The sequence below is a fragment of the Mugil cephalus genome, chromosome 12, assembly GCF_022458985.1.
Source record: "Mugil cephalus isolate CIBA_MC_2020 chromosome 12, CIBA_Mcephalus_1.1, whole genome shotgun sequence".
In the NCBI taxonomy this organism is placed as follows: domain Eukaryota; kingdom Metazoa; phylum Chordata; class Actinopteri; order Mugiliformes; family Mugilidae; genus Mugil; species Mugil cephalus.
Window position 1 is genome coordinate 19,440,229 of NC_061781.1, and position 19,652 is coordinate 19,459,880.

A 19,652-nucleotide genomic window follows, 5' to 3' on the forward strand; every position below is an offset into this window, starting at 1 on the left:
ATCTTAATGTACATAAAATAAACAGGCCTTGTACGCTCCTTAAATGGGACACGACCTTAGTTTTCATAACAACAGGAAATATATGAGTAGACGAGGTTTCAGTGAGGATTATTCGTACCTTTTAATAAAAAAAAACATCCATGAGACCAGCGGCCACATCCTTTGAGGTTTACTACATTTGTTCTGTGTCAACAGAACTAAAATTGAAAATAAGACCAACAAGACAACACAGACACACAATCAGTCACTACAAAACACAGAGTCCATTTCAAGTGTGGTCAGTCAGTAGTAAATACATTGAAAGTGCTTAAAACTGAGTTCTTTAAGACAAAGGGCCTCATGCAAGAGCAGGTTTGTTCAGAAATGTGCGGAAGGTCTGAATTGTGATACTTTAATTTGAATGAATATGCAGTCGAATCATGTTTTCCAACTCGCCGCCATCTGGGATTACCATGCTACAACAGGTGAGGTCACATTAATGTTTTTTATATACCGGCATGGCGACAGCTTTCTGCTTAAAAGTATATAACTTTCGGTCTTATATCTTTCGACATATTTTGACTCACAGGAAGAGGCTAGCGGCAATGTGGCGACGAGATGAAGAGATTAAAACGATGGGAGAAAAACCTTAGTGTCAGTAACATATTTGAGGGGGTGATATGAAACATACAACTCGTTAATGTATGATGACGAGTTCCACAAACGCAAGGCAACACCGTCCATGACTTTGGTTCCCAGCACCAAATTCACCAGGCTGATAGTGGACTCGAATCTGCTGCATTTTCTTTTACGTATTTTCTTTTTTTGTGTGTGTGTGTGTGTGTGTGTGTGTGCTACCATCAAGTAGTATCTAGTACAGGTCTAAACGGGTGATTTATGTCTAAGTAACATCCACATGAATGCCAGGTCCAAACGTTTCCCAGCTAAACATCAAGTTGTGACAAGATGTTCAGTGTTATTCACTTCTCCTGTCTGTGGTTTTAATGTTGTGGCTGATCGATGTAAGTCTCACTAACTCTCCAGATTTTTAAAAAACTCTTCACATAAAAAAAATAATAAGGATAGTTTAAGGACACACAAAAATGTTCTTGCATGAGGCCAAATCTGTACATAAAACTAAGGTACATTCCCTATCTGTGTTTTTATTATGCTGCATTATACATTAAAAGTTCATGCCGGTCTTCCTCAAGTCTCTTGAGTCAGTCAGCAGCTGGATGATTGACATCTCTACGCTTACAGTCGGACCGGGGCAACAGCGAAGGGAAAAGGTGTGAAAGCACGGGAGCGCAGCAAAAGTTTTCATCGTTTTCTCCCTCAAAGGCACCGGTCTTCTGATGTGAACCCGAGCCCCCGTATAATCTCGATCCCTGACGCGCTGCCCGCTTCACACACTGGAGTTCTCACCTCTTCAAGGGTTTCGACAATTTTCAAAGCTGTCACTCCTCCTTTCAAGGCTCGGCTCCCTTTGGGTCTAATCACCGCTGTTCTCTACACCGAGCCGAACTCGGCCATCCAAGCCTCGTACTTTTCCAGGTCGGCGGCGGAGACGGACTTTGAGATCTTCTTGAGAGTCAGCGTGAAGTCCTCCATGGTCACGGGCATCTGCAGCTCGTCCTTGGACAGAGCTCGTATCTCCTCGGGGCTCAGGCCTTGGATTCGACGGCGCATCGCCATCATGGACGCGTCCCTGACGTGAGCGGAAAAGGCGCCAGAGAAGACAGATGCGCGGGAGAGAAAAGGCGGTTAGTAATGCAGGACTCAAATGAAATCCTGCGCGCTACAGTGTATACGTGGGTGATGCGCGCGTCCAAGGTCGATGAAACAACGTGAGGGAGATGAGCTGAGGCGACAACAAAAGATTACTGCCATTCTCAGCATAGCCGCAGTAAATATTAAATATTTTAAAGACCACTTTAACCTTCAGGCAAACTTAGGGACATTTTTGTCCATTTGGTTGCAAATTTTCTTCTTTTGGCTGTGTTAGTGTTTATGGCACAATTTTTTATAGCAAAGTCTATCTCTACTCAAGTTTTGAAATAAAAATAATAATAAGAAATAATTGTAATAGGTCAACAGAAAATTTGCACTTCAGCACTTTACAGAACTACTAAACATTCAATCATTTTGAGGATTTTAAACCTTTAAATGCCAGTTTTATTACTTAAAGTCACTGTTGTTTTTTACCAAAAAAAAAAAAAAAAACAAAAAAAGACAACATGGAAAAATAGCTATTTTCCATAAAACTAATGTTGGGATGTTGGGGCATTTAAAAAAAAAAATCAGCCTTGGATATGACCAAGATTATCCAAAATATTGACTTGATTGCAGTTTTTGTGTATCATCACATTTAAACTGTAAAAATGTCCCATTGACTTCCATTATAACTACTTTTTTTTCCAGCCATGACACAATAAAATCACTTATTTTGAAATATTAGGGTTTAATTTATGAGGAAAAAATGGTCAAATTAGTCATTTTTACTATTCAACATAGTCATTCAAAATTCAGCCATTCCCTCATTATAGAGCTTATGCATAAAATATTTGTTATTTCATTCGTTTTCGTGCTTGTGTTATTGAGCTTAGGGGCTATTTTAAGGTGCGACTTCAAGTAAACAAACTGGCATTTAAAAGTATAAAATACTCAAAATTTGGGGTAGTTTTATAAAGTGTTAATCAGTTAAGTTATCAGTTTTTATAATAGTTTTTGGACATGTCTGCTAAGGTTACAAGAGGGTAGTAAATTAAACAGATGCCTGAGGGTTAAATGTGTGTCTTATTATGTGTGAGTGAGTCAAGTCCACTCTTTATTCTTGTTATTTTTCTGCCCCTATGTACGCTGCTGCAAACTGCAATTTCCCCATTGTGGGACACATAAAGGTTTTCTAATTCGAATTCAAAACAAGAGTGTGCCTGGAGGGAGAAGATTGATGCGAACAGGACGAGAAAATTGCCTCGAATCAAATGATCACTCTGGCTGTAATTTCTCTTTAACTACGCGGCTATTTCTATGATTATTATATATTTGATGTTAGAGAAGGATTTAAATAACTCGCACTTGACCTGTCGCACACGCAGGCTGCGGTATTTTCATACGTGATCCCTAAAACCCAGCAGCAAGTGAGCAAAATGTGAACGCTGCACCATCATTGCTGCATTTAACGTATTAGGATACAGGCAGTTTCCCCGAGGCTGTGTATCCATGGCAACGGCACAGGAAAAAAAATAGTTTTCTATGACAAAAGTAATCGATCATTATCATTTTTTTTTTTTTTTACCCGAGTTGTCGCCTTTGGTTAACTAACTGCTAAATAATAAATAGATCTGTCACAATGGCTAAGATTTAGTCACTATGGACCTGATTTGCAAGAATGGTCATAATATTCTGCCATTAATTAGAATATGTAGTGTTGAATATACACAGTTCGCTTTAATTGTAGTTGAAAATACACCTCTAGTACAGGTTGGAACAAGTGAAATTTGAGACTTTTTAAGACCATTATGAGTTAAATTTAAGACGAAATACGAAAAACACAGAAAATCAGAGACCCAGAATCACATAACAGGCCGAGGCCAGAGGGGGGTGGACGTTAGGATTTAAAACTTAATTAAATGTAATTTAAGACCTACAATGCAAAATATGCTCGCATTCAACACTTTTTAAATTGGGATGATCAGATTTTTGACTGTTTAAGACTTTTTAGAGAAACCCTGTAGTATTTATGTACTAAAGGCTGCAAATCTACATTGTCAAAGGTCGCTTAAACTTGCGAATGCACCGGAAAACGGTTTCGCAATGGTAGCCATCTGCAGTACAGAGCTTTTGTTGAGTTCTTGTCTGAAGGACAGGACGATGACTCCCACTGAACACCAACCAAGAACCAGACAAATCTCACAACAGATTTACGTCGTAAAGCCCCTGAATCTTCTCCATATGTTGTGCTGCTGTGGTAGGCCGATTCATTTTCACAAAGCACGCGCCTGATTAGGTCCCTGTGTCAAGAATCCCCACTGTCCTGACAACAGGGATCAGGATATCATGGAGACATTTTCTTTTCCATTACGATTTGCAAGAGAATAAACATATCCTCCATATCTCTGAGCCTGATCAGGCATGGTGGAAATCATTTTAAACATGTCAGACATGGGTTTGTCATCCGTATTAGATTATACTGGACCGACAGTGACATGTTGTGACATGTTGTATTTTATGTCAAAGCAAACTGAAACTATTAAGTATAAAAGGGATGAAAGGATGACTCTGTCATTGTTTTTTTTACACACCTGCAGACGTTGGTGATGTCCGCTCCAGAGTAGCCCTCAATCTTTTCAGCGATGAGGTCCAGGTCCACGTCAGCCGCCACCTCCACCTCCCTCAGGTTGATCTTTAGCAGCTCTACACGACCCACGGCTACGCAAACGCACACCAGACAGCATCGATTACAAACCACTTATGACATCTTAACACAGGTCCACTAGATGCGCTTGGTGCATAAATAAAACACTATTAACTCGTACTCGAGTGAAGGTTCTTTGTTATCCAGGTCATGGTAATTCAAAAGGCGTTTAGAAAAAAGGCAACGCATCCGAGTGTAGAGTAGAACTGAAGAAGCCACTTGGCGAAACATCTTCAAGAAAATCTACATTTGCCAGTTGCCTTTTTTTTTTTCTTCTATCAACAGCAGATATAATTATCGTACTTCCCAGCTGCATCCATATACAATTATACACATTCAAGACTAAAATATGACTTAAAAAAAAAATCAAAAAACAAAGAATTAAAAGCAACGATAACAGCAAAAAGAAAGGGTCGGGGGGAAAAGCAGCAGCTTCACCGTATTAACAAAGGCATGACGGGGCTCCATCGTCTAACAAAAAGGCTCTTTGGAGCCTCAACGTGTATGCAATTTGCTCCATTTTGTAAAGACCCCATATTTTTTTGTAACCATACATTTTAAGTGGGTGGAACTGGTTTCAGCCATCCAATGGTTATACTTTTTAATGCAGCTGAAAGCAACATATTCAGTAAATATTTCTAATCCTTCAGGAATCAGTTGCCTTTTGGACAGAGTCAAGTCCAGTCTAGTGCCGTCAGTGTCACCTGTGGGCAGGGGGATGTAGATCCGCTTCTCCAGCCGCCGTCGCAGCGCCTCGTCGATGTCCCAGGGGAAGTTCGTGGCGGCGAGAACCATCACCATCTTAGAGGGGTCCTCGTTATCCAGGGCTCCTCCGACACCTGCTCACAAAGCCACAGTTAAACTAGAAAACTCACGTTGCTGCACCATCAGTGTTGGGTACAGGATAATACCTGGGATAAAGTTAAGACCTGTGATTGGTTTTGCTGTACAGACGTGCCAAATGGGACAAAATGCATTAATGCATCTCCCTACATTTCATGCTGTCCCACTAACCATCCATCTGAATCAGAAGTTCTGACTTGACCCTGCGGCTGGCTTCGTGTTCGTCCGATGTGCCTCTCCTGCCACAGATGGAGTCGATCTCGTCTATGAAGATGGTCGTCGGTGCATAAAATCGGGCCTAAGAAATAAAAAAGTTCGATACTGTGAATGGCTGCATTCGGCTTCATTAGAATTTCACACAAGCTGCAATGCACGGCTTCAGCGTTTTGCCCAAAGCCCCCAGTGCACCGCCACATACACATCTGCAAATACACTCACCATTTCAAACAGGAGGCGGACAAGTTTTTCAGACTCGCCCCTGTATTTGGAGGTGAGGGTCGAGGAGGACACGTTGAAGAAAGTCGTCCCACACTCCGTGGCCACGGCTTTGGCTAACATGGTCTTTCCTGTCCCCGGAGGGCCGACCATTAACACACCCTGAGACAAAATGTTACGTACACTGTTAGCGTATCACAATTTCCTGTACCCGTCTGCATTCTACAATATACAAACAGTCATCAGGGACACGATTATAAGAGCATGCGGCCCCGACGTTCGCCCTCCTTTAAGAGTTTCCTCTGATATTCAGGAAAATTGATTTAAAGGCTACTTTGTTAGAAGAGGAGATCGATACCACATTAAATATGAAGCTTGTGCAGCGAGGAGGGGAAGTCGAATGGGGCCAGGTGAAGATACCTTGGACGTCTGCTAGACAAGTTCCCTTAGGACTATCCAGGATTCACGGTAGAGCTTACATATCTCACCTGTCCGGAGAACGCCTTGGGGAACACCCCCCCAATGAGGAATGATTTTTTTTTTTTTTTTAAAAACGGACGCCAACAAAAACTGATAAAAATGGATGGACGGATGTAGCAGGACAGGAAACAGCTAGTCTATCTAACAATATTAGAGGAGCCAGAGGATACATATTTCTTTTATCTCTTGCGCAACCCTCATCACTGCCACTCTAACGTTCGTGTGTCTGGTTTGTGTCGTTGCTATGGAGACTGCAGGAACCGGGGAAAAAGGAAGGATCGAGATGAGCCACTGAATTTTTTTAAGAAACCGTTTTCCCTGAAGTCTCAGAATCTACATGTCGAATATATATATGCCGAAGGGTGGATCAGACAGATTTCCGATGTAGACTACTAATCACGTATTGATCAGAATCTCGGCAGGATCAGCTGGACTGCACAGAGCTCTAGGACGAAAAGATGAGCAATAACGAAAAACCTTATCTCCACCAAATAAAGCAATCACATATTTAAAATGCCCTTCTTCTAATTTATTAACGTCTGACGTCGCTACGCTTCAAGCCGTCTGAATGAATGTGTTCTGCATCTATTTAGAGCGAGCAATTACGCATGAAGATTACAGACAAATGAAAACCACTGTCCTGCTGTAAGAGAAAACGATTACGTATTGAACCTCATGGGGCTGGCCTGAAGGGATGAGACCTCACATGATGAAGCTCAACAGAGGCGGATTCTGAATACAAGTCCCTGGCTGCTCATTCAATACTCATTAAGACACCGAGAGGCACTATTTAGTCGTTGACTTTGGCTTAAAGGTTTATACCGTGGGAGAAGAGACTTATTAATTAGTAGGTAATGGACAAATATTTTTTTGTCTTACGGGAAGGCTTAAGTTCTAGTCATGAAACAGAGGAAGAGAAAGGAAAAATCATACTTTAAGTCTGCAGCCATGTTTACGCCATGTGATATTTTGCTGCTCAGCTACTACAGTAGATTACTGTAAGCACTGCTCATGAGCCAGATGATGCACGATAACGTCACTCGGTGTGTCAGCAGCAAGTTTTATGTGAAAATCTTCAGGTCACAATGAAGCCGTTAGATATGACTTGAACGTTCACGGTGGGGGGGGGGCTGTTACAAGGACATTCAAAAACTTCTCTGTCGAGTTTTAAAACACAGTCAGATTTAACACATGGAGATTCTGTAGCGTTGTACCTTCCAAGGGCGACGGATTCCCTTAAAGAAGTCAGGCATCCACATGGGCAACACCACCGCTTCTCTCAGCAGCTTCTTAGCATCTTCCAGATCGGCAATATCATCCCTGCAGTTCACCAAGAAAAGGAAAAATCAGTGAATGGCACAAAGAAAATCAGCCCAAGAGGCAGAACATATTAAAGAGCACGTAAGAATCGGCGCATGCCGCCGTACCAGTGTACGTTAGGGTTACGGGACACGATATCTCTCTCCAGCGACTCCACTAAGTCGCTGTCATATCCCGTGCTATCAAACTTCTTGTGTTCGACATCCCCCTGTGTATCAGGAACCCCTTTCTTTCCCTAATAGAGCCAAAAATGGGGAAAAATATTAATATGACCAAAAACTATTCCTATATTCCCGTTCACACATCGATTAACTGACCTTATCGTCTTTAGCCTTTGTGCCTCGTGCATCTCTGAATCCCGGCCGGTCAGGTTTAGGGTTGGCCGGACCGCGGCCTCCCGGCCCTCGATGCTGCAGGCCAGGCGAGTCCTTCCTCTGCTGCTTCACTCCGCTGTTGGGCCGCTTCACTGCAACTGGATTCCTGCAGAGACACACACACAGACAGGAACGAAGGTAAACAAATAGAGAACAGAAGAACACACCTGTTCACAGAAACACCAAAGATACTTCCAGATAGCGGTAATATCGCAGCGTGCTAAACGTTCCCACAGACGTTGGCATTCATCTTAAACCAGCTTTGCTAGTTCTCGGAGTAGATAAAGTTCAAAATGTGCACGGGAACAAACATGTAAAGTCACATTGTGGTGATAGAGATTAGACTGATTATGCAAAACACGTCTCTTTGTACTTTAAAAACTTCCTGCTTCATCCCACGTGTCAACAGTCATTACTGACAAACGCCAAACAACCTGCTATAGTCTTGTTTCCTGGCGATTAATTCAACATGAATAAAATATGATGTGGCAACCAGCTATCACTGTCATTTAGAGATTTGTTTTGTGTATTTTGTTGGAAGCTACTTTAAAATGTTGATGACTCATCCCGCACTCAGGGGTGTACAGTAATTTTCCATCCAATAAAACACTCCCTTGTAATTTCAGGCTACTCCCTCCCCTTGCATCTCTCTGATTGAACATGTTTGGGTCGTATGTGCTCAGGACACTGGAGCTGCCCAGTCAGAGAAGACCAGGTTACATGCTGAGGATTTACATAAAATACAGGAACTTCGGCTCCATGAACCTAAAGATTTCATTCATCCACACAGACCTGTGTTCTGCAGGCGTGGGAGGGGGCCAAACCGCTGGATCCTGAGGTCTCTCCTCCTGCTGAGGGGCGAGGATGTCAATCGGCTTCTCCACCTTGAAGCTCTCGAGCGTCCCCATGATGGCTTTGACTTGCTCATGCTCGTCGATCAGTTCCTGCCTGACCTGCAAACAGACGCACCAGCATCTTAAAAATGAACAATCGCAACAACTATACAAGTGCTGGCGGACTTTTATCTCGGATTGTTCCCAAAACGGTGTCTTTTGATGTTCGAGGAGTCAGTTTCCATAACCAAGGACCCTGTCTTAGTCTGCTGTCCGATCCACAATGCACCGAACCCTTCATGCTCCTCCCTGTGGGTGGTGGGCCCACAGGGAGGCGTCTCCAGTTCAAACTCATGATGTTATCCTTCACTGAGGATATTCTGAACTGTTCTTTGTCTCCTAGGACCAACCTGCCTTGGGCAAAATGCCCCGGACAGCGTAGCCTCTAGGGTCATTAGGGCACTCAAACTCCACCACCACCACGGTAAGGTGACGGTCCAAGGTGCAGCTTTACGTTTTCCTGTGAACTGCAGATTGCTGAGCTCTGAAAGGCGTCGAGTTGTTGATGAAAAGTGATTTTACCTCTAGGCATTACTTCTTCTCCAAAGAGAATCAATGCACCAGTATGATGAGGTAACAACAGGTGTCAGTGGTTTGGTGGGGGGGCAGACTCACCTGTTGCCACTTGACTTTTAGTGCAGGGTCTCTGAGGGACTGACAGTGCTTGTGGATCTGCTGAATGACGCCCTGGTAGTACACGATGGAGGAGTCGTAGTTCCCGAGCAAGGCATACTCACGGCCCTTCTTGGCGTTGTCACATATCTCTGCCAAATTCATGCTGAATAATAGCTTAAAAAAAACACCAAGTTAACGCATTAAGACACTAAAACAACAGTATGGTCATCCACATTTTAAATCGGATGGTGCAGCTCTTCAATGCTGGATGCGAATCTACTACTACATACACCCGGCGAAGCATGTTAGTAAAGCTAGCTGATGTCGGGACCGTGATTGCTTGTGGCTACGACGACAAGAAATCATTCTGATTATCTTAATCTACACCAGTGTTTGTCTCAACGTCGGTAGCTCTTCGCTAGCTTGGCTGCTAGGCCACGGACAGAAAACTAAACCAATCTTGTGTCAATAAATAAACGCTACTTAATCCCCGCGCAGCGTGCCTAAAAGAAATGCACATATAAACAAAGACGAGCGACCAAAGGAGCTGGACTACGTTTTAACTAACGCGTTCGAGTTGTAAATAGTTCACGTACCTGCATGAAAAGCGCTTGTTTGTGTGGTTCTTTTTGAATCAGAGGTCTAGCATTGAGGACGGTGTTACCATGGCCGCAGAGAGACGCCGTGTGAAGAATACAGACAGATCGGTTACCGTGCTGCTTTCACGGTCCAGTTGCAAGCTGGTAGATAAAACAATTCGAGCGAGCACTGTTGGAAAAATAACGTTATGCCAACACTGTTTCGCTACAGGATTAGTTTAATAGACACCGTAGAATATTTTAACTTAACCAAGGGAATTCATTTTTTAGCTTTTTTAAATATAAAACAGGTGTCGGCGCAAGCTTTTAAACGGAAACACCTGCTATTTTACGTGATTTGATAAATGCACCACCAGAGAAATTGCAATGCACACAATGTCCGCTAGTCGTCGCTGAAATGCGCCTAAAAATTGCCAACTCCACATTGATTCAGTCAATGTATGTTACTGTTTCAGAAGTCTCATCCAAAAAAAACTGCACTATACAGTATAAGATTAACACAATTCATTAAATATCATTATTTCAGTGTGACTTCAAATAACCATTACTAATACTTAATAACACATAATAATAATACATTCAAGCTAAGAAAAACTGATCAGATGAATCAAAAGAGTTGAATAAAAAACTTATTTCCCACTAAATTACAAAATATATAAGTAAATGCAGTATGTTAAATTATGTAATAGGAGCAACCACAGAGATGTTAAATTATGATATAGATACAAGTTTTTATTGGTTTACAGTGTTACATTGTCACACACCTTCATACTGTTGAAAAGAGTTTGCTTTTTTGCACACATGCAACGTGATTATATAATCATCAGTCAGCTGTGAATTCTTTATCTTGATTTCAAGGAACACTGAGTTTGTTTTCAGTCATGCTTATTCAAGAGAACAATGTGGATTTGCCTTTTTTGTCCCAAAAGCTTGTCGGTTAGGTTTTTGGTATTGACGAAGTCCCTCCACAAAACTATATATGCAAATGGGAGGACACAAAAACATCCAAATCCCTCACTGCTACATTCAAAACTAAAATATCCCTTCTTTAAAAAAAAAAAAAAAAGATTGCATTTTTTTCACAGCTTCAGTTTATCTTATTGGACCCTTTACACACACAGAAATTCTTTAATTTACTGCTTCTATTGTGTTCTGTAGATACGTTGTAGTGCTATGATGCTGCTGATTATTGCACGTCATTTATTTTGCTACTAAAGTGCATTCTGTAATGCTGTTGTTGTTTATGTGCAGTTTAAAATACTTGACATACCTCCATATCCATTCATGCATGAACACATTGGTTTAATACTGTGCAAACCTATAGGGCTACGATGTCAAAGCTGTGCCTCACATCACGCAGGGAAGTTTGTAAAATCATTGGAAGCTTCCGTCCTTCAGTCTCAGTGTTGAGAAGCTTCGTTCAACGGTGCTTTCCTCAGCACTACCCCTGAAGGCTTCAGCAGCCTTTGAACACACTCAGTACATCTACGTGGGATGTAGGTGACCTCAGCATTGACAAATTGACGCTTCCTCCTGTCTTTGGTTCCACAGATGCCTGATGTTGTTCTCGCTCGGCTGCTTTAGTCTCAGTGGCTTGTGGCTCTTCAGTCTGTAAGCTAAAGTGAGAAAGATTGCATCGACGTTTTCCTTCTCGCCGGGGTCCTTGGCCGACGTCTCGAACAGCGGGAAGTTGTAGCTGTCGGCGAGGCACTGGGCTGCGGACGTGGGCACCTCCCGGCGCTCCCTTAGGTCACACTTGTTTCCCACCATGATGCGGGGCACCAGGGGCCCCACGCAGTGTCGGCTGCACTCCTCAATCCACTCGGGGATGCTCTGGAAGGAGGTGAGGCTCGTGACGTCGTACACGAAGATGACGGCGTGAACGCTGCGGTAGTAGTGCTCCACCATGCTTTTTCTGAATCGCTCCTGACCTGCGGTGTCCCAGATCTGCAACTGGCACAGCAGAAACACAAGTTTACGTAACTAGATGCTGTTTACAGAATAAAACCAGCGTGTTTCTATGCTATTCGGATTGTCAGCCGATCACAACTGTGCTGCTCAGCTCCACATATTTCTTTTTTAAAAAGCCCAATTAATCAATATAAGTGTGGAGAATTAAAGAGTGCAATTTCTTATAGTGTGTCTTAGGCACAGGGTAAGACACAAGCATGTGTGCAGGTGAGAATATATTGGTGTTTTTGGGTACACAGACATACTAAATCATTGCATACATAATCATTGCGTATCAATTATTTGCGTTTCTTCGTATTTGTTGACAGTTACAAATATGGAGAATACAAAAGTCACAAGCAACAGATGCATATTTTAGTATCAGGTTACATTACTGCTTCCTGGTTATACTGTTTGTTTGTTTGTTTTTTACACTGGATGCTGTTTGAATGTTGTGCTGTGCAAAATAGTGCATCTTATTCATCTGTTTATTTTTACAGTGCACCCTTGCATGTCTTTTAGTGCTTTTATTCTTGTGTGTTTTTATTACACTTTTTAAATGGCACTTTAATGATGCTACTATAAAGTGCTTAGTGATAACTGTTAAGATGGTAGTAAATAAGTGGGCTAACAGCTGGTCAGTTTAAAAAGGTAGGCCAGTATTTCACCATCTGCACGTTCACAGTCTGGTGCCACTTCTGAACGCAGACGTCAGTGCACTTTGCAAGGGAAAATGGTTCATTAAAATATAATTACGTGCGTTTGCCGGAGCTCGCCTCACCTTGATGCTCTCTCCATCCAGCTCCACCGTCCTCTCTCTGAAATCCACCCCGATGGTCGCCTCCGGGTTTTTCAGGAAAGTGCCCCCGCAGAACCGGTAAGTCAAACACGTCTTCCCCACATTTGAATCCCCTATGACGATTATCTTGAAAATCCGAGCGTTCCCACGGTCATAGTCGTGATGAGAGGAAAGCTCCAGGGAGTCATTTAGACTGAAAACAGTGTCAAATTCCTCTCCAGGTTTGTTTTCTATTGCCATTTCTCATCTTCTCGCGGTCTGGAGGATATTACGGCGACGAACTATCGCGAGAATACGAAAACCGACCAGTAGATGTCACTGGACGGCGCTGTCTTTTTTTTTGTATGTATGTATATGTATTTTGAAAATTGACAAAATAACACATTCGTAACAGAGCAATAACATTGTTAACTGATCTTCTGTTTCTTTAACAGTTACATTCAATTTATATTGCACATTTATGTTTTTATCACATCAGGAGAATCAGATTGGCTGAGGACTTTGACTCCAGTCACTTTGCTCTTGTACAAAAACACAGAACTTAATTATATATATAAAAAAAGCGTAAAAATAAAACTGTACAGCATAAATTAGACCGAAGGAAATTAAAACTGAAAAATAAACGGCAAGAACATACAGTATGTGCTTATGTAGAGATTGATCATGTAAATGGTCATACCATATATGGTTATACCATATTTATTGCTTACAAAAAATTAAATGGACATATGCAACCTCAAAAAATACATGTACAAAACCTAAACTAAAAGGCTTATATTCGTAAATTTTAGTAATGTTGAAATAAAGATGTACTTTTTTCCAGTAACTGAATGTTATTTTTCTTTTTATTTAATAACTTGAAAGTATTCAAGCCTAAGCTGAATATTTAAAACCTCTATTGTGCTTTCAACCTTATTTAACACACTTTTGTAAAAAACGACACACGCACAGAATTGAAACTCTGCGGCAGACACAGAAGTTTATTTTGACACATACATCAAAACGGCTTTTTATAATCCACGACCAAAAACCCCTTCCACAAACACACACACACACACACACACACAACACTTCAACTATCCATCATACAGAAACACAAATCAGGACCACACTCATTTACCAGTTTATTAGGTACACCAAGAAAGATAATACTGCTTTATAGAACAACCCTGTAAGAAGAGAACCATTATGAAGGTTACACTTCCAAGTTGTTAGAGGCTCTAATATTTTGTCTACAATATTTGTGTCATTGAGTGAAAACGCACCACTAATAAACTGATAAGTGAGTGTAGGGGTTACTTGGTGAGGACAATGGCTTTATAACAGCTTTAAAACATGCAGACATATCACCCTCAGATACAATAAAAAAAAACAAACAGATTTTTTTAATTTAAACATAGTTAAAAAAAAAAAACAGATAAGAAAACACATACACACATTCAATATTTCCAAATAAATTTCCATAAAATGTATGATCAGTCACCAAAACAATCCAATCTTTACCACATCTAAAAAGAAAAGTCAATCATGGCAAACAGGCTTTCGCTGAAGCCTAAACCTGAGAGAGCGGACAGTACATTGGCTTCTAGATTTCAGACAGTAGTTTAACATCATCGTTTGGCTGCGAGGTCTCGATGCACGCGGACATAAAAAGGATTGTAGATCTTAAAGCCCTGTTTACGACCGGTTGTGTTTGAAGTCATAAACGTGAGGCACTTCAGCTGCCTGACATCAAATTCATGATTAACTCAACACATCGGCGTAATATTAAGCACTTATTCAAGCTAGATAACATTTATTTGCAAATAGTTCGGTCACAAACACAGACTGAGTAAAAAAAAATTCGATGTACGTACAGTTTATTAGCCACAGGGAGTAGTAGGTGGCAAGTGCAAACTGCTTTATGTACTGTTTGGTGTTAAATGTAGCTCTGGCGTGGCTTTGTCAATAAAAAAAAAAAAAAGATTTAACATTAAGAAGTAACATTAACCGAGTGTCTGAGCTTGGGTTTGGAGTGCACAAATTTTATTCAGTTAAAGTGGGAAGAGTATGTGTGTAAAAAGTAGGAAGCAACAGATGAAGACAGTGGTTCCCAAACCTTTTCTTCCAAGCTCCTCTTTTTTAGATATTACACTGCTAAGGAACAAAGCTCTCCTACTATACAGGTTGCAGAGTCAAGAGCAAGACAAAGGAACAGTTTGGGAACCACTGAATCATGGGAAGTGTAGGATTTAAAGTATTTTTGACCTAAGAGACAAACCAGGATACATTACTCAATGCTGTTGACCATTCTTTGCTAATGTGTCTCACACAATTTCTCCTCATACTCAAGTGTAATACTACATCTGTGTAGTATCCTCCTCTTAGCTGCCTTATCAATGTGGTACATGATGACGCATGACTCTCTCCTCTGTAGTGGAGCCCACTGCTATTTTTATTGCGCAAACAATAAATATACAGACATCAAATCGACCTTCATGTCGATGCCAACTGAAGAACGAAGCCTTTGCCTCCTGGCATCACTGAAAACCTGTAAGAGACCAGTAAAGCATGTAAAGACTTCCACTTCTGATCAGCTTGTGCTTTAGACGACTGCACTTACATTGAATTAATACTGTGGCCTCTCCAGGCGGACAAACCCACCCTGTAAATATCCATTAAATAAGTTAAACTTTCTTTTGACACACGTAGGCGTTTCGCTACCAGTTCTCATCTGAGAAAGAGCTGGAGCTGCCGGAGTCAGAGTCTGCGTCCGTGAGGCCGTCAAAGTCCCAGTCTGCACTGGAGCCGCTGTCGTCGTCTTCCTCTGTGGAGAAGCTGTGTGCGGAGCCCAGGCACGCTGGGTACACGCGTGTCGAAACGCACACGGGTCCCAGCGTGGACACGTACACCGCCATGATGTTCTTCCACGTGTCCCTCGCTGGGTCGTACTCATGGATCAGGACTCTGTTCTTGTTGTGCTGCAGCAAAGTCTGAGTGAGGAGGAGCAGCTTGCTGTTGTGCTGGATCACCTGGTAATTTAGGGCTCGACTGTCGATGGGAATGTCGCCCAACCTCTTCCATTCCCCCCTGGTGGGGCTGTAAGCTTTCACCACGGGGATGTCACACACACAGACTATCTGGTCCTGGAACACGCAGGCTTTGTGGAGCTTGTCTCTTCGGAGCGACCCGCAGTGGCGCCAGCGGTTCCTCTTGGGATCGTAGCAAAGCATTCTCCTTTTATTCACCACGTACAAGTGGTCATTTAGAGCCACCACCTGCATTTTACCCAAAGAGTGCGGCAGAGGAGCCACAAACGTCCACTGGTTCCTCTGCACACTGTAACACTCGACCTCCTTCAGTCTGGCATCTGTCACTGGATTCCTTCCACCCAGAAGGTACACGTGGCCGTTGAGATAGCCCATCCCCGAGTGTATCCTCCCCAGCGGCCTCTCCGCTAGCTCCTGCCAGCTGTTGAGGACAGGGTTGTACAGCCAGAAGTGTTTAGAGAGGTGGGAGGCTAGGTACAAGTTGTTTTCGGGGGTGGCGCAGGCGATTAGAGACTCCATGGTGGAGCGTTTGTAATCCTGACTGCTCAGGTCCTCCAGCGGAGGAGCCATGAAATACAGGTCCTCCGAATAAGGGTCGCAGCACATGATGTTATCGTTGGGAAGACCGAAAAAGAGGATCATTTCTTTCGCACTCACACCTATCCTGTGTTTTGGTACGTCTAGAGGTGCAGACATCCCACAGCTGTCCTCTGCAGACCTGTCGAAAAACGATGCCAAGTACTTCTCTATTAGAGGCCTCGTCATGAGGCTTTCCAAGTAACACTTGTCCTTCTCGGTAAACAGGTTCCAGCGCACGCACTTGAGCGCTTGCAAAGCGTCCTCCTTCTTCTGTGGCGCGTTGGTCTCTATCCACTGTAGGGCCGCCGAGCACACCTTCTTCTCGCAGTCAACGTCCAGGGTGTCCAGAGACAGCAGCTCCTTCAGCTGCACCAAGTCCAGCTCGCCGAGCTCCCCCCCGGTGCACACCTGGCTGAAGTTCCGGGCTATGAACGCCTGCGCGTTCTCCTTCAGCTCGGGATTGTCGTAGGTGTCCGCAAACTTCAGTATCCCCACGCAGTTGGAGAGGTCCAGCCTCCTGGTCATGAAACTGGAGCAAGCTTTCCTGATGTACTCCAGCTGAAGCATGTTTGCGGCCGCGTACAGCCTCTGCACGTTGCTCTCCGTGATGGTCACCCTGCCCGTGTAACAGTAATCGATGATGACAGACATGGATTCAGAGTCCACCCCACGGATGACCACTCTCTCCTGGACGCTCTCGTGCAGCCCCCCCGTGAACATGCTTTTGAAGTACGGGCTGGCGGCGGCGAGGACGTTGCGGCTGCACAGGAAAAGTTGGTCAATGTCACCCCTGGAGGAGTCTCCGCTGTCCTCCAGCGGCTCCTCCTCACGCCCGACCCCGATGGTGACGTCCCCGAGCAGCCGGGAGTCGTACAGGGACTTGAGCTCGGTCATCAAACCCCGAGCGTGGTTCACGTCCTCCAGCACCTCGGGACCACTGAAGCAGTGCAGCGCCGAAAAAGCCATTGCTGCAAACTCGAGAGAGAAATGTGCAATTTTTTTTTTTTTTTTTTACGTCGGCGAAGGTTGCAAATGACACGCTGTCATGCGGCGAGCATGGTCGGTAACGCCAAAGGGTCTGTGCGCCGACGGTGACACATCCGAAAATCAAACGTACCCTGTGGGTAAATACATTACCAAGCGACTCAACAGCTGAACGGACGCCTACGAGTCCGTTAAATGACCATGATGTCGCGTCAAAAAAACGGATACTCCGACAAACTACCCCCCTAGAGAATCGCTTTAAAAATAATGCTGATTTTCACAGATCTTTTTTTCTCGACATTTGCTCATCTCTGTTTTGAATGTAGCAAACGGACGGAGAAGCGTCTTTTTACTAAAACAAGAAACGTCAGTTTTGTCAGGATTGGAACTACAGATTCCGGCCGGATCTGCCAAAATAAAACTCTTCTTGATTTATAAGTGCATCCACTTTTTTGTCGTTTCGATTTATATCTGGTCTGGTGTATCCTCAAAGGATTTTAATGCAACATCCTTTCATGATTACGGCTTTTCACTACCCAAAAACATCTTTTCAACCTAAAAATAGGTGATACATGCTCTTAATTTGAACGCAACCTTGCCAAGCTTCCGCTCTGGCTCCTTGCACTCTCGTACAACCTTGCTAAGAAAGGATTGTCCTCAGTGATTGGTTTGTGAAACTGGGTCGACGATTGATGTTTGGTTGATCAGGTTCGATTCAGGGTTCCACTTCCACTGGCATAAAGTCCATATTACAATTACATAAATAAAAGGAAATGCTTTTCTCTAATTGATATCTCACATGATAATTATAGACACAATTCTTCCCTCTTCTCCCTTCTTCCCTTCCCAGAAACGTGTTACTCTTTACTAATATCAGACCAAGAGAGATAATGCGATTGGAAATTGATTTTCATCGGCATGTATACGCCTTAATCTGAGTTTAACTAGACAAGGCGTGTGCGCATGCTCCATAACCACTGCGCTGGCGTATGACCCCGGAACAAAGCATCCAACAAGGCTGGTCCCAGAAGAAGGTGAACACAGATGGTGTAGGTACCAGACCATCTCGGCTGAGTATGTAAAGATGTTATGGCATAAACTGAATTGCAAAACAAATGAGAGGATTTCAATTTAATCTTTATTGAAAACTACAACGTCTTACAAGACTGCAAGCCTTCTTCTTTGTACAATACTAGCCTATGTGCAGGTTGAACTACGGACACAGCCACAGCTGCTTTAAGTGAATTTTCGGTTGAGGTCGTTGATCCTACGTAGTGCGTCTTGGTTGTGGATGGTTTTGTGGACTGTAATGAGGAAGGGGAAGGCAGAGGGAAGCTCCACTCTTTTGCTCAGCTTCTGGTGACCCCAGTGGAGACAGCGCAGCCTCTCAGCCAGGTCACGTCTGCCTGCTCGCTCCAGTCCATCCTGGAGCAGCTTGGTCTTATTGGGCTTGTTCCATGACTTCTCATACCTGTCAATATAGGGAGAGATCCAAGAAATTTGAGACAGTAATGTGTGAACCCAGGAAACAATAATTATAAAAGAAAGTGGCAGGTTTTGGAGGGTCTATGAATTGGAGAAAACACTGCACGGATAAACTAGTAACATTAAAAAAAATCTGCAGTGGTGTTAATGCAAAAACACTACTAATGAATAATGGCTCTATAATACACAATAAATGCTGTTTGACACTGTATAAAACACGAGCACAAACTCTTTACCAGCTTTCCAACATGGACCTGGCCTGGACATTCTTCTCTGTAGATCTGGCGTGGAACCGCCCTATCTCAGTTCTGTTGAAGCCGAGCTCGTAGGCCAGAACCGACCACTCAAAACCAAGCTGACTGGAAATCTCCTGCAGAGTCTTTAGGTTGATAACAGCATCCTAAAAAAAACATGAAGTGCAACAACAACACAACAGTGATTTTATAATTATGTATTTGTTTCAAAAAAAGAACTTCAGTGATACACAACGTTAAAGCAGACCATTCATACCTCTTGGGCTTTGTTGGGCATTATCAGAAATTCCAATAGACCAGAAGAGCAGGTCAAAATTCACTTCCACTTTTTAGATTTTAAGGAAAAAATAAAAACAGTTATAGTCCAAATTTCCGAGCGGCAGATGGAGATTTTAGCCACTTACACTAAGGTGCATCATGTCACAAATGAGCGTGGTGTAAGTGTTACTGGGGAGATTCAACATCAACACACTATATCTTGTTAAACATTAGACACTTCAGCTCCACTTAACAGTTTAACGCTCCACCTCACTTTCACATAAACAAGTGGAGTGAATTTTGCAACATGTATTTTAGAGGAGCCAGGGTCACCCATGCATTTTGGAATGATTGAAAAA

At 43.0% G+C, this 19,652-nt stretch overlaps 4 protein-coding genes across 5 annotated transcripts; all 4 read right to left on the minus strand.

Moving 5' to 3' along the window:
• Window positions 1-96: 96 nt before the first annotated feature.
• katnal1 (katanin p60 subunit A-like 1) lies at window positions 97-10,256 on the minus strand. The gene is made up of 11 exons (XM_047600053.1): window positions 9,953-10,256; window positions 9,357-9,530; window positions 8,641-8,801; window positions 7,792-7,954; window positions 7,582-7,709; window positions 7,369-7,474; window positions 5,678-5,836; window positions 5,411-5,537; window positions 5,101-5,235; window positions 4,284-4,410; window positions 97-1,687 (listed from the first exon to the last, which is right to left on the minus strand). Exons 1-11 carry the CDS (start codon window positions 9,956-9,958, stop codon window positions 1,489-1,491), a joined length of 1,485 nt encoding a protein of 494 aa, XP_047456009.1. The 5' UTR covers window positions 9,959-10,256; the 3' UTR covers window positions 97-1,488.
• A 410-nt stretch (window positions 10,257-10,666) lies between these two features.
• Window positions 10,667-13,089, minus strand: zgc:101559 (Ras-related protein Rab-33B-like). Of its 2 annotated transcripts, none has more exons than XM_047601545.1 (2): window positions 12,687-13,089; window positions 10,667-11,908 (listed from the first exon to the last, which is right to left on the minus strand). In XM_047601545.1, the coding sequence occupies exons 1-2, from the start codon at window positions 12,942-12,944 to the stop codon at window positions 11,462-11,464; spliced, it is 705 nt and encodes a 234-aa protein (XP_047457501.1). In that variant the 5' UTR covers window positions 12,945-13,089; the 3' UTR covers window positions 10,667-11,461. The 2 variants fall into 2 exon arrangements, with proteins under 2 accessions (XP_047457501.1, XP_047457502.1); XM_047601546.1 differs by having other exon boundaries at window positions 10,667-11,902; window positions 12,687-12,958.
• A 726-nt stretch (window positions 13,090-13,815) lies between these two features.
• On the minus strand, window positions 13,816-17,848 carry kbtbd7 (kelch repeat and BTB (POZ) domain containing 7). The gene has a single exon (XM_047601543.1). The coding sequence runs from the start codon at window positions 17,276-17,278 to the stop codon at window positions 15,404-15,406; it is 1,875 nt and encodes a 624-aa protein (XP_047457499.1). The 5' UTR covers window positions 17,279-17,848; the 3' UTR covers window positions 13,816-15,403.
• A 455-nt stretch (window positions 17,849-18,303) lies between these two features.
• wu:fc50b12 (uncharacterized protein LOC103911624 homolog) lies at window positions 18,304-19,448 on the minus strand. The gene is made up of 3 exons (XM_047601547.1): window positions 19,292-19,448; window positions 19,018-19,181; window positions 18,304-18,767 (listed from the first exon to the last, which is right to left on the minus strand). The coding sequence occupies exons 1-3, from the start codon at window positions 19,310-19,312 to the stop codon at window positions 18,533-18,535; spliced, it is 420 nt and encodes a 139-aa protein (XP_047457503.1). The 5' UTR covers window positions 19,313-19,448; the 3' UTR covers window positions 18,304-18,532.
• Between the last annotated feature and the right edge of the window lie 204 nt (window positions 19,449-19,652).